We start from the raw sequence: 13589 nt of genomic DNA on the forward strand, positions 1-13589 counted from the left end.
ATAAACAATCGATGGTTTAATCTAAATTGGAGCGTCTATACACCCTTCGTCAATCCCTGGCAATGAGATGGAAAAAGGCAGCACGATCTCGATTTTCCTAATGATTGCTATCTTGCTGGTCAGGCATTATTTTGTATCGGTAATCAGGATGATCGCGTACGGTTGCAGGGATGAGAGAGTGAACATTTCGACTGTATCTCTCAGAGACGTTAGTGTCCAGAACGAGAATCCGCGTACTTGAGCGACTTCAGATTGATGCATCACCGTGAGATGCATAGTCAGACTTATTTGGTGGAAAAAGGACTGTCGAGTTATGTAGACAGTTACGGAACGTTGAAACTATACCTGTTGGTATCCTGTTAGTTATTGAACAAATAACCTTGAATTGTTCAATCAGCGCCACATTAATAATATTGGGATCAGTGGATAGTACCTGCACCTGCGAAGGAACAACCTACCATGAAAATGGACGAACCTGGAAGAATATGGCTTTCTTAGTCGACGTGAGGATCCGAGCGAGAGACTAATTGGCGGTTATTATACATTTCGAGTTGCGAAGTACCTACTCTATAGGCGATACCCTGACCTGGTGTGTAATTCAACTGGAGCGTTCCAGAGAAGCCCAACCAGATAAACCGACGACGTCATTGCCAATCATCGCAGAACCCCAGCAGACTGCCCATCATACCACTGGCGGTTACCCTGTTTTGCCCCAGACACACTGGACTGTGAACAAAGACATTAACGAAGCAGCTTGAGTGACTGACCAAAAGACTTTTCAATCAGTGCGGTACAAAGTTGTAGGACGAACTTAGGATCTGTGTAGATTGAATTCAATCTGAGTTCAATCTATTCGAATCGTATCTAGAATAATGTGCCGTTGACCAATAAAGAGTAGCATATCATATGGAAGTTATTGAGATGGAAATTCACCAAGGCGTAAAAGACTACAGTGAATCGTGAGTGAATATGGCCTCTGTTGTGATGTGATAACGCGAACTGTAGTATACAAGGAGATACGTTCACTCCTATTTCAATGACTTTTTTTTGTAAAATTTGGAATATTTCGTTAGGGAACCCCTAATCATAGCATGCGAGACAACCCCACTGAAAGTCGCGTAACTTGAGGTGATACCTATTCTGTTTTCATATTTGAATTCGACATGAGGTGGCGTTGTTGCATTTGTCAGTAAGCATGAAGCGAGAAAAGTTATGGCAATTAAGCCAAAACTTTTTCAAAAGGGGGAGTATTGTAATAAGTTGGATTTATTATATTTTTAGTTGAATTTTAGATACCAAAACACATGTGTTTTCGTATGAAAAGGGAACCTTATCATCTTTCAGAAATAACCTTAAGGCCAACAGAACCAAGCCATTTAAAGAAAAAAAGTCGTTAAAATTAACTACTAAGAAATTCGATATTTTGTAACATTCAACCCCATAATTCATTTCATTATCTTTCGTTAAGGGTCGAAAATATGTCATCCAGCCTGTATACCCCATTTAGAATAAAAGTCAGAAAACACTCAAACGTATAATAAATATCGCAATTTATTTTATGAGCCCTAAATTTAACGACAAGATAAAATGAAGCCACCCAAGTGGCTAATCTACATATGTTTTATTCGAGACAGCAAAGAAAATATCCAAAAATGACCCTTGCAGTGACATCTATATATCAGTAGTAGACTCACGACATTAGAAATGTCGGGAACTAGACGTGAATTCTTGAGGACTTATTCGCCGGACCATGAGGTGGCGAAAAGAGTACCAGTCTTAGAAACAATTTCAAACTTTCTGATTGGTTAGAATTTTCTGAGATAACATTACTTACATCCCTTAACATAGTTAAGGTGGTGAGGTTTTTTTGAAAAGATTTAAGTCAGTGGTGCGCGGAGATTTGGTGAATCCAGTTGAATTTCCTACGGTAGCTGGAAATTTTGAGTGAATTGAAATATTGAGATATTTCAAGTCACTGTTTAGAGAAGTGACACTAATTGGGTTTTGGTAGTATTCGCGGGTTTATTCAATTTAGTGATTTAGAGATTTTTCCGAGTTTCTGTTAAGAGTTTTTGGGGAAATAGTGGCTTTCGTTGGAGTTTTCAGGGGAGTCCGTCTACGATAATTTTGGTGAGCGTATTTTAAACAATTCTGATATATAGTGTAGATGTTATTGCATGCTTATGTGGACTATATTTTCGACTTGGCACCTAGAGTATTAATGAACATTTACCATAATAATATAGCTACGAATCGGGTTCCCTTTTCATTTTATTAGATTATTATAGGTCATAGTAATTTCCTACGTTATACAGAGAGGAGCGATTAAGTGGGTCTCTTGATAACTTCTCAGAGTTGTATTTTAATTGGTATAAGTGAAGTTACCTCAATTTTCAAAGGAATACTCCTGTCAGTTTGTTCATGGTTATAATTATTTATTTCTTTCTCTTTTATATAGTGTAAATAACGTTCAGTATTAATTTTTGTTCATTTAATTTTATTCTATTGTTAATCCGATTATTCTGCCAACTTTACTCATCAATAAAGTTGGTTTGTGAAAACTTTGCTAATATTATTTCATTTCCTCAAACCCCTAATAGACCACGCATTTAAGCCGTGGCCGAATCCAGCCTCTGAGGATATAATTGGTGGCATAACCAAGCCATTTCTCCACGAAGATTTGAAGGTAGGAAAAAGTCAACTGTTGACCAAGTTGCCTACTAATTCTCAATCCGTGTGATCAGGACGGATTTCAAACTTTTTCTGATCTGGTGGCAGCAACTCTTACGCTACCAAACTAAATTAAGAAAATAAATACCTTCGGCTGAACGATCCCATATACAGGGGGGTGAATATTTCTGGTGCGAGTAAATACTGAGATGATTATTATATATTCATAGTAGTACTTATATAGGGATCGCCAATTCAGACCAGACGGTCATTTACTACAATCATGCCTAACACCGCACCACAGTAAGCCCCCTCACTTGTATGGTCTACCCAAAATCCACAAGAAGGACGTTCCGCTTAGACCGATCATCAGCTCCAGAGATTCGGCTACTCAAAACTTGTCTAGATTTTTACTTCCCTTAATACAACCATTACAAGGGAAAACATCGTCTTTTGTGAAGAATTCAAGACATTTTGTCGAACTACTAGGGTCAATTGAAGTCACACAGGAAAATCAACTAATTAGTTTCGACGTGGAAAGCCTTTACACCAACGTTCCGGTCGAAGAAGCACTCCAAATCATACAGAGGAAGCTATCCGAAGACGGGAACCTGAAAGAGAGAACGAATCTACCTATAGAAGTAATTATGGAATTACTAGGATGCTGTGTACGAAACTGTTATTTCCAACTGAAGGACGAATTCTTTACACAAGATGAGGGACTGCCAATGGGATCGCCACTTTCACCAGTCATAGCCAACATATATATGGAGTGGTTTGAAACTCTGGCCATTGAAGAAGCCCACAAGAAACCTCGAGTCTGGTTGAGATATGTTGACGACACCTTCATAATATGGAACCATGGGAATACTGAACTAGACGCCTTTCTGAAACACATCAACAGCGTGAGACCTTCCATCACTTTCACAATGGAGAAGGAAATCCACAATGAATTGCCATTCTTAGACGTTTTGGTGAAGAGGACCGACACTAAGTGGGAAACATCTGTATACCGAAAACCCACTCATACGGGACAGTATCTGAACCACGAATCCAACCACCATCAATCGACAAAAAGAGGAATCATCAAGACTCTATTAGACCGTGCTTTTGGGCTTTGTAATACAAAGGAAGGTCTCGAGAAGGAACTAGACATCATCAAAAGTGATCTTCAGCGGAATGGATACTCCAAAGAGATGGTAGAAAAGACTTTGGCCAAAAGACAGCAGGAGCCTCGCAAGGAAGAGAAGCCGTCACAACCAGTGCTTTCACTTCCCTACATCAGAGGATTATCGGAGAGGATAAGAAGAATTGGTTCCAAGTACAACATTAGAACCTGTTTTAGATCCGGTAACACTATCCGTAGCAGCCTCACGAAAACCAGGCCCCCAAACGCGGACTGCGATTCCAAGAATTGCATTTACCGGATACCCTGTGAGTGCGGAAAATCCTATATTGGTGAAACTAAGAGGCCATTGGATATTCGCATTGCCGAGCACAAGAAGCACACACAGCGAGGAGAAACCAGCAAATCAGGAATAGCAGACCATGTTTGGACCCATCAACACAACATCGAGTGGTCCCAAACTGAGATCTTGCACAGAGAGGAACATTGGTTCAGGAGAAAATTTAAGGAAGCCGCATACATGTTGTCCAACAACGTATTCAGCCAGGCCAGCGTAGATATACGAAACATATGGAAACCCATCATCAAACGAGAAATGACCAACTCCCGCCAAATCGGTCATCTCTCACGGAATCAGTGAAGCGGAAAATGGAAAGTAGAGAAAGTGAAAGTATTTCAACGACCTATAAAATAGTCATCTCTCGGAGGAATCAGTCCAGTCATCACCCGAAGACGATTGTAGATACCAACAATCGAAACGTCGTGAACTAACGTGACTTGGAATCTCTACACTTTTTTATTTTTATTATTTTCTTTTTGCATTCCTTTAATTTTTATTTATTCAATTATTATATTTTTACTTGTAGGTTATTTTACTATCATTTCATTTCAGGTTTATTGTTGCTTAATATAATTGTTATTTTCAACTATTCTTTTTTTTAATTATTCTTTTTTACTTGTTTCAGGGATTTCAAATCATTTTATATAATAGACAATGGAAGTCCGAACTAGTGAAATTCATCACGAAACATTGTCAATCACCTTCAAACAAAAGCTTCCCACCAGTCTTGAGAAGACTTGAGATGAGCTGAGCGCCTTAATTGCCACCTGGCTGTCAGAGATAATGGCAATGGTTTTATTTGTGACCTTCTGCCTGATTATTTCTCCGATACAGATGGCCGCTACTTCTGCCTGGAACACAGTTGCAGTATGTCCAAGGCTGCGTGTGATTCTCGTCTTTGCTCTGCCTCCGTATATACCAGCTACCACTTCTTGGATCTTCGAGCCATTTGTATACCAAGTTTCTTTCGCTTTTACCAGTGGGCCGTTTTTCGAGTCCTCTCTACTTGGTATGATGATTTCGAAAGTTTTTTGAAAGTTGTACTGCGGAACTGTGTTATCCACGGGGATTCCTAGTATTGGATCTGCCTTCGGTTTATTGTACAGGTATTCTTCACCGTGAGACTGACTGATTGGGGTTCGCCCCTGCATTAGCCTGTGTGTCACCACTCGAGCTTCTCTTTGTATGTAGATGTGCAATGGTGGAAGTCCGAGAAGGACCTCAAGTGCTGCAGTTGGGGTCGTTCTCATGGCTCCTGCGACACTTAGGCACGCCAGCCTTTGTAGGCCTCGCCGTACCCGATTACCTTGTTCTTGTCCACCAAGTCACTACACCGTATGTTACCGAGGGTCTCACTACTCTTGTGTATAACCAGAGTGTTAGTTTTGGGTTCAACCCCCAGTTTTTCCCGCACATTCTTCTGCAGATTCCCAGGGCCATCCTGGCCTTATGTGCTGTTTTTTGGATGTGGAGGTTCCACGTGAGCCTGTGATCGAAAGTCACACCTAAGTATTTGACTTCTGTGGCGAAAGGGATATCCACTTCATTGAGTATTGGTTGTTTTAGTTCTCTACCGCCATTTTCCTAGTGAACACAATAGTGGTTTTTTGGGCATTCACTGAGAGGTTCTCATCCTCGCACTATATGCCGACGATGTTCGAGGATGTTTGCATGCGTTCCGAGATGACGCCTGCAAATTTTCTTTTTGTGACTATCACCAGATCGTCAGCATATCCCAGGCAATATATGCCTTCTTCAGATAGCTTTCTGAGGAGATCGTCTACTAGAGTTACCCATAGCACAGCGATAATACGCCTCCTTGGAAGCATCCCATTCTCTGCTCTTCCCTGTATGCTAGCCTCTCCTAGAGTGGTGTATATTATCCTTCATTCTAGGCTGGTTTTTATCCATCGATACACAACAGCTTATTTTTATCGATACTTCTACTTTATATTTTAATTTTGTTAATTTCAATAATAAAAACTGATCTTTTGAGATTAATTAAGCATGACATTTTTTTCTTTCTCTAATACAATTTGTTTTACAATTAAAGTTGAATTTTTGCTGTTATTATAGAGGGATATTTCAAAAATGAAAAACAAATTAACCTATTTACTGTTGATTTTTTGTGAAATCTCGTGTACGATTGGAAGAATTCGATAACTGATAATACATTTAGGGTTTTAGTTTTGCAGATCATATGAGAACTATATGTTTTTACTGAAATTGATAATACGGAGTTTTCTATCTGATTCAAACTTACTGTGAAATACTGTATATACTTTTTTATGGTTAGCTTCGGTTTTCTAACGTATTTGTGTGGAGAATTCGAAAAATATCAACCAAAGAATTCAACATTGTTTTCCATCCAATGAAAACATTTTTTCCCATTTTCTTTTTTTTTTTCACCGTCACAGAGATTCCACAAGGATCCTACTTATACCCTTTGTTGTTCCTTATCTCCAACAGCAATATTAAGATGTGTTTCAGATTGTCGAATTTATCTTAACTTATATACAGATGATTTAAAAATATTTTTTAGAAACCACTCAAGATTATCAAAACTTTTCTCGGTTCTCTGAATATTTTCAACATAATGGAATATCCTCGAACTTGGAAAAATTCTTATTGATAACTTCTTCAAACAATCAATAATTGTTTGATGTCAACTGTGATTTGTCGAAGAAATCAATTTCAATACCCAGGAGTGATATGTGACAAAGAGCTAATCTTTGATTGTCATTGGGAATACATCATTGAACGTTAGATTTTATCAACAACAGTTGCCCTTCTCGTCATGAAGTGCAGTTTACTTCACCTACATATACGCATGTTGAGATTCGCTAGTGTTACATGGAATCCACGTTTTAACCTTTATAAAATATCACTATAATGTTCAGAAAACATCCTCTGCATTGGGGTAAACGGAGTATATAACTTAGAAAATATCAATTGGGAGAGAGAACCATTCACTCTTGAAAAATATCAACTGAGGTTGTCCAGATTAGGCGATAGTTTCAGAAAATTTAAAATTTTAAAAATGGATCTGTATTTAAACTACTCATACACTCAAAGACCAAAATATTGTATATTTTATTTCAAGCATTGATTTCATGTTTATTTCTATTTGTCTCAATCTTTGCGCACTTTTCATTACTAACTGGTATATGCTGCTGAAGTATTTAACGTAGATTGATGGCCAAATAATCCATATATTGAAACTTTATAAGACACTTGTAGAGGAAGTAATAGAATAGACTAGTTTTGATGATAATATTTAATCAGAACAAGCAACAATGACGACAAAATGAAAGTTCTTTGAGGCAAGATAATAACAGTTCAGTACTCAATGTTTCCTCTCCTAGCTCTAACGATGGCCTGCATTCTCCTGAGCATACTCCGTAAAAGGTCTTTGATGATGTCTTGTGGAATTCGATTCCATTTTTCCTGTGCAGCTATTCTTAATTCTTCAATTGAGTTTGGAGCTGGATTTCGTACTCGTATATGTCTTTTTTAGGATGTCCCGGAGATGTTCTATGGGATTCTCGTCGGGACTGTTTGGTGGCCACTCCGTTGCCTCAAGTTTAACAACTTCAAGATACTGGGCGACTGTTCTTGCAGCATGTGCACGAAATTGTCGTGAAATATGCTCTTCAAGGATGTTACGTATGTCCCAGTCAGCATTCACTCTCAAATTCACCTCTATAAGCTCGATGGGGCTCTCCCAACTAATGCCACCCCACAACATAATGGAACCAACACCAAAGCTAACGTTATGTACAAGATTACATTCTGCCAAACGTTATTCAGATCTTCTGTATACTCGACCAGGTCCATCTGGCTTCCATGTTCATTCCAGTTGACATGGGTTATGGCAGATTGTAACCGTCTAGATTTGTGACGTGTGGAAGCCTAGAAACTCTGGCAGGACGTTTTGGATTTAAACCAACTTCTTTGAGTCTTCTTATTACTGTTTTGACACTTATCTTTTCTTATGCTCAGTAAATCATTTCCGAGATGCGGAGCTGTAAGCGTGCGATTTCGCAAATATTGAGTTTTCTAATATTCATCATATCTTGGCGTTGTACATCTCTTACGTCCTCAGCCAGGCCGCCCCAGTCACAATACGAGAAACATTCCATTGATGGATATGCAATCTCCGCGCAATATCTTCTTGTCTACATCCATCAGTGACTAAAGTAACATTCTGACAACGACAACAACAATAAACATTAATAGTGGCAAAGGCACACCATTCAAGATTTGTACTTTGGCCTTTGAACATTCATCAATAAAAATAAATAATGTGTTGAGGAAAGAGAATTTAACATGAAAAAAATCTTGAAACAAACTATGCGATATTTTTGTCTGGAAGTGTATATCTATATCTTATTTATATCTTCATAATCGTACTTGGAAATCCATTCTCAAATTCTGTAAATGAATTAATAAATGAATTTCAGGCGCAAATAGGTTTACTCGTTATCCTGCTGGTGGCAATTCTCGATTTTTTCATTGGAAGCTTTATAGGACCAAGAAGTGACGAAGCTAAATCCAAAGGGTTTTTGGGATACAATGGTAAGAAATTATAATTTTCAAAAACATAATCGAATTGAAGTATTCTATTTCAGCAACATTAGCGCGAATCAATTTTTTCCCTGACTACAGATTTTCAGAAGGTGTCGAACACGGTTTTTTCAGTGTCTTTGCTATATTTTTTCCTGCGGCTACAGGTATATTGGCAGGTGCTAATATTTCTGGGGATCTGAAGGTAGGTCTAATATTCTAGAATATTCAAATTAGAGTATTAGGTTTCAGTGAATTCATTACACGCCATGCAACTGCTGTTAATCAAGGATACAATGGAATTCTAACTTTATGATATCGCTAGAAAAAAAATCCAATAGTTCCAACCAAACAAAAATATTCAACATATCAAAAGACTTAGGTACTTATGGGAAAACATAACAATATTCTCCCTTTTATCATGCTTTCACACGGAAGGTAAAACAATGGTACAACATACACGCTCAAGTTTTTTTTTGTTCAGGGACTATAGTTGATTTTTCAAATGGGGGATCTAAAACAACTTTGACATAATATTGGTCCGAAAAATATCTTTATAGTAGATGCAAAAATTGTATTAGGTAAAATAAGAAGAGGTATTTGCCACTCACGTTGCTAATAAAAATAAGTTCACTGTTAGTGTCATAAGTCAGTTTCTTAGTAATGATTACAGACTTTAAAGGAGCTAGTAATACTTCAAATTGAAAGGATTATATTTTTGGTGTGACTAATTTTTAGGAAAGAAAGTTTTTGGCCTCCTACTACTCCACCTTGATCCAAAAAAATGTGGGAATCCTCCAAAAAAGGAAGGAAATAATTTATTTTAAAACGAGTAACTTTATGCATAGATGTGTAGATCATGCAAAGATCATGCAAAGAACACAACTTGAAAGAAAAAGCCCTCCTGTAACAGCTACTTTCATGTAAACATTGAATTACACGAAAGAAAAATTCTTTCGAAACAAATACTTTTATATGAACACTGCATTATACAGAAAATACTTTTCTCTACCAAGTTTGTTTTCCAAACATTCATTATGAAATAAAATCAGGTACCATGCACAGGATTTCTACACAATATACTGAATGAAAGGTAAAAACATTCACTTACATGGAACATTGTTATCCTCACTGGTGGACATGGATGTTACGCCGTAAGGCAATGATGCTGCTGACTCCCTTGCAAAGGAGGGTGCTGCAAGCAGCTTCATCGGACCTGAACCTGTCATTGACATCGCTTTAGGATTTGCCAAACAAAGACTGAACACTTGTATGGCAAGAAGATTTATGGACTTCTGGCAGGATCTTCCAGGTTTGGCTCACTCCAAGGCGTTTATTCACCCTTCGAAGCTTGATTCCAAATAGTTGTTGGACTACAGTAGGGATGAACTACGATATCTAATAGGCCTTCTTAGGCCTAATCTAACCTAATGCATGAAAGTGTTGCGATATAAAATTTCACTTACACGGAATACTATCATCATGAAGGACTTCGAAGTTTCGGAAAGAGACAACTGACTTGTTGCCCCATCAGCGCCAATCTAGACAACATCACCAGATGAATCGCCCAATGAGTTCATAACAATTTGTCATAAATGAGTAGAATCTATTCGTCACGATGATAGTTGTTAGTAATAATAACAATTTATTCTCCATTTGACAACTGACAATTATATATGGTTCGTTTAGAAAGGAACACTAAAAGCATAATAAAAATAGCCAAACACTAGGACTTAACAAACAAACAAATAAACTGAGCAAGAGAACCAGTTTCGGAACAATCCATCTATGGTCACCAGAAATTCTTTTGAATGTTTTTTGAAACTGTAAATTTTTTTTGAAACCTTTTATATTTTCCAGTAGTACATGAATTATAATATAATTGTGTAACTCGAAAATAACCAATGACGGTAACGTTAAAATCCTTTGATTCCTAAAGTGATAACTGCAAGATAACCTTTTTAATATGCCAGCTGAAATACGAATACTTTGTTTTTGGGCAATGAAAACACTTGACAATCTAACGCCTATCTTATTCATTCCCAGCCATAGCATTCTTGGAAGGGGGCATATTTCTTTCCCAAAAACTAATTCCTTCTGGAAATACACTTCCTTTCAATTTGATCAATAAATTCCTACTCTTCACGAATGATAATTCAGTGTCCAGTTCTCTCTAATTTTCGAAATACATATAACATGATACAAAATGACTAATAACATTTTTTCTAGGATCCACAATTATCTATACCAAAAGGGACACTTCTGTCGATTCTTATAACTACCCTTTCGTACATACTAATGGCGATAGTTCTAGGATCTACAGTGTCAAGAGACGCTACTGGGGACGTGAGAGACTACATTAACGCCAGCTGGCCATATTGCCCACCTAACGTTTGCCATTTCGGTCTCCATAACAACTTCCAGGTGAGAAAAATTCAATAGATCGGTATGAAGAATGAATATAGGATAAAGAAAAAAACGTTTGTCTAATTTCTACTGGGTTTTTGTTGCGACTGATTCTCAAGTAACTGATTTACTTGTTAGTCACTTGAGATTGGTCTAACAAACTTAAACCAGTCGTAACAAATGATAAACTTCGTAAAAATTAGACAAAAGTTATTTTCTTTTTCCTATTGTTACGTTTTTCCCCGTGGGTTTACCAATAATTGACTACACTGAACAATAATCAAACTAAACTTTATTTCACTTTAAATACAACAAACACTTGAACTAAAACTTCAATTATTATTCAAATGTCTAGATCGCTCCACGTACCGCACTGTAACTTTGACTTGACTGACTCGACGGGCGAGTGGATGGCGCTCATATTTGGCAATCGAAGGCGCTGGAACATTCCTCGGAATACCATCGAATTCGGTGAAACATTCGCCGAGAATTCCATCGATTCGGCGCGAACAGCCCTGAAATGTCGGTCGAACTGAGCGCGCTCTTCGCCACGTCACATTTGGTTAATGGCTACCAGTGGCGGCCGGCGTTATTTTCTTTAGAGCACGATTTACAACACTATATTCAATATGAATTTCTACAAAATAAATAGGCCATCAATCGAACAAAATAAAAAATAAAGAAAGGTTGGAATATGTGCTTGATAAAGAAATTTTCCAATAACAGTATCTCTAGACTTTCATATACTGAAAAGTTCATAGGCTATCACAGATATGGCACTATAAGTATTGAAACAATATGATTTTAAGTGAACCCTAATCTTCAAAGGACATGTGTACAAATTTCACAGCTGTCAGATTATTAGTTTACGGGATAGAACATTATGAGTGAAGCAACTTTTGTTAGTTTGATGAAAATGAATGAAGAGGAATCAAAGTAACCTGTTGGACATATCGTGCATGAATATTTGGGTATGCGGAAGCTCTGTTCAAAGTGGGTACCGCGCGAGCTCACAATGGACCAAAAACAACAAATAATTGAAGACTTGAAGCTGTTTTACTATAAAAATCCCAAATTTAGGTGCATCTTACTAACACCAGTACTAACTATTTTACTACTTTATAGTTTCAGATCTATAATACAGGGTGTTGATTAAGTATGTACCATAAATTAAACAGACGATTCTTCAGGTAATTTTAAGACAAAATGTTCATATAAACATGGGTCCGCAAATCCTTCGTGTGGCAGATTTTCAGAGCCCAGCAGCTATATCCCTATCACAAGCAACGTGTGCAAGCTCTATTACCCAGAGATTTGCCTGTAATTGGTTACGCGGTAAAATAAGAAGAAATCAAGGTTTCCTAAGTCGAATATTGTTTACAGATGAAGCTTGTTTTTCTCGCAATTCAATTATTAACTTCCACAACAATTACATTTGGGCCGAAAACAATCCACAAGCCCTGATAGAAAAATATTTTTAAGAACAGATTTCTTTCAATATTTGGGTTTGAATTGTCGGTGACCATCTCATTGGGCCTCACTTCCTTCCACCTAGACTTAATGGCGAAGAATACCGAAGGTTTTCAGAATTTGTTTTACCTGGACTTTTAGAAGAAATTCCAGTCATGGAAAGATTCCGTATGTGGTACATGCACGATGGTGCTCCACCACACGTTAGTGTAGTGGCACGGCAATTTTTGGATGAAAATTATCATAACCGCTGGATTGGGAGAGCAGGCTCACACCCATGACCACCTCGCTCGCCCGGAATGAATCCCTTAGATTATTTTCTCTAGGGACACCTTAAAGCGTTGATATACAAAACTGCTATTCAAAGTGGAGAAGATTTACGGAATAAATGCATTAATTCATGTGATATAATAAAAAATACGCCAGCTATTTTCAAAAGAGTGCGAAATTCAATGACGCGGTGGCTACATGGTTGTTTCGAAACCGAAGGAGGCCATTTCCAACACTCAATTTAGTACAATTCGTTAGTCTAGATGTTAATGTTATATAATATTTGTTGTTATTGTTATATAATTAGTAATGAGAAATGGTAAAAATAGTAATTTCCAAAATAAACATTTAATTCCACATATTATTCCTTGTGAGGTCCAGGGATATGCAATTAGGTCGACTTTTTTTTCTTAAAAACTAAGCAAGATACGAAAAAAATTCAAGAGACAAAAACGTTGCATTTCTAATTGATCAATCCAAAGAAATAATAAAAATTGCACGAAAGTCAGTGGCGTACATTTTTAAGTCAAAAATATTCGTTCAAATCCCGCTCGAGACGCCACTGGACTTGATAAATTGAATCACGTTCGGGCTAAATTAGCTCCTCAATGTTATAAATACCATTGCCAAATTTCAACAAAATTAGGTGAAGGATATTTAGGATATTTACGAATAACTTTTTTTTATTTTTATTTCAACATCCTGTATCTTGAGAACGAAGGATTTACGGACTGTGTGTTA

General features: G+C 37.4%; 1 protein-coding gene across 4 annotated transcripts in view; it reads left to right on the forward strand.

The window, feature by feature from the left end:
- The window catches only part of Ncc69 (sodium chloride cotransporter 69), a 66769-nt gene that overhangs the window by 36923 nt on the left and 16257 nt on the right, over nt 1–13589 (forward strand). For all 4 annotated transcript variants that reach the window (XM_074174375.1, XM_074174376.1, XM_074174377.1 and 1 more), the window contains exons 7-9: nt 8600–8714; nt 8768–8907; nt 10932–11126. In XM_074174375.1, coding sequence (XP_074030476.1) covers nt 8600–8714; nt 8768–8907; nt 10932–11126 — 450 coding nt within the window. The remainder of the gene's footprint in view (nt 1–8599; nt 8715–8767; nt 8908–10931; nt 11127–13589) is intronic.

The sequence above is a fragment of the Leptinotarsa decemlineata genome, unplaced genomic scaffold (assembly GCF_025532065.1).
Source record: "Leptinotarsa decemlineata unplaced genomic scaffold, Ldec_3_MD MMD2_tig00000576_RagTag_RagTag, whole genome shotgun sequence".
NCBI lineage: Eukaryota > Metazoa > Arthropoda > Insecta > Coleoptera > Chrysomelidae > Leptinotarsa > Leptinotarsa decemlineata.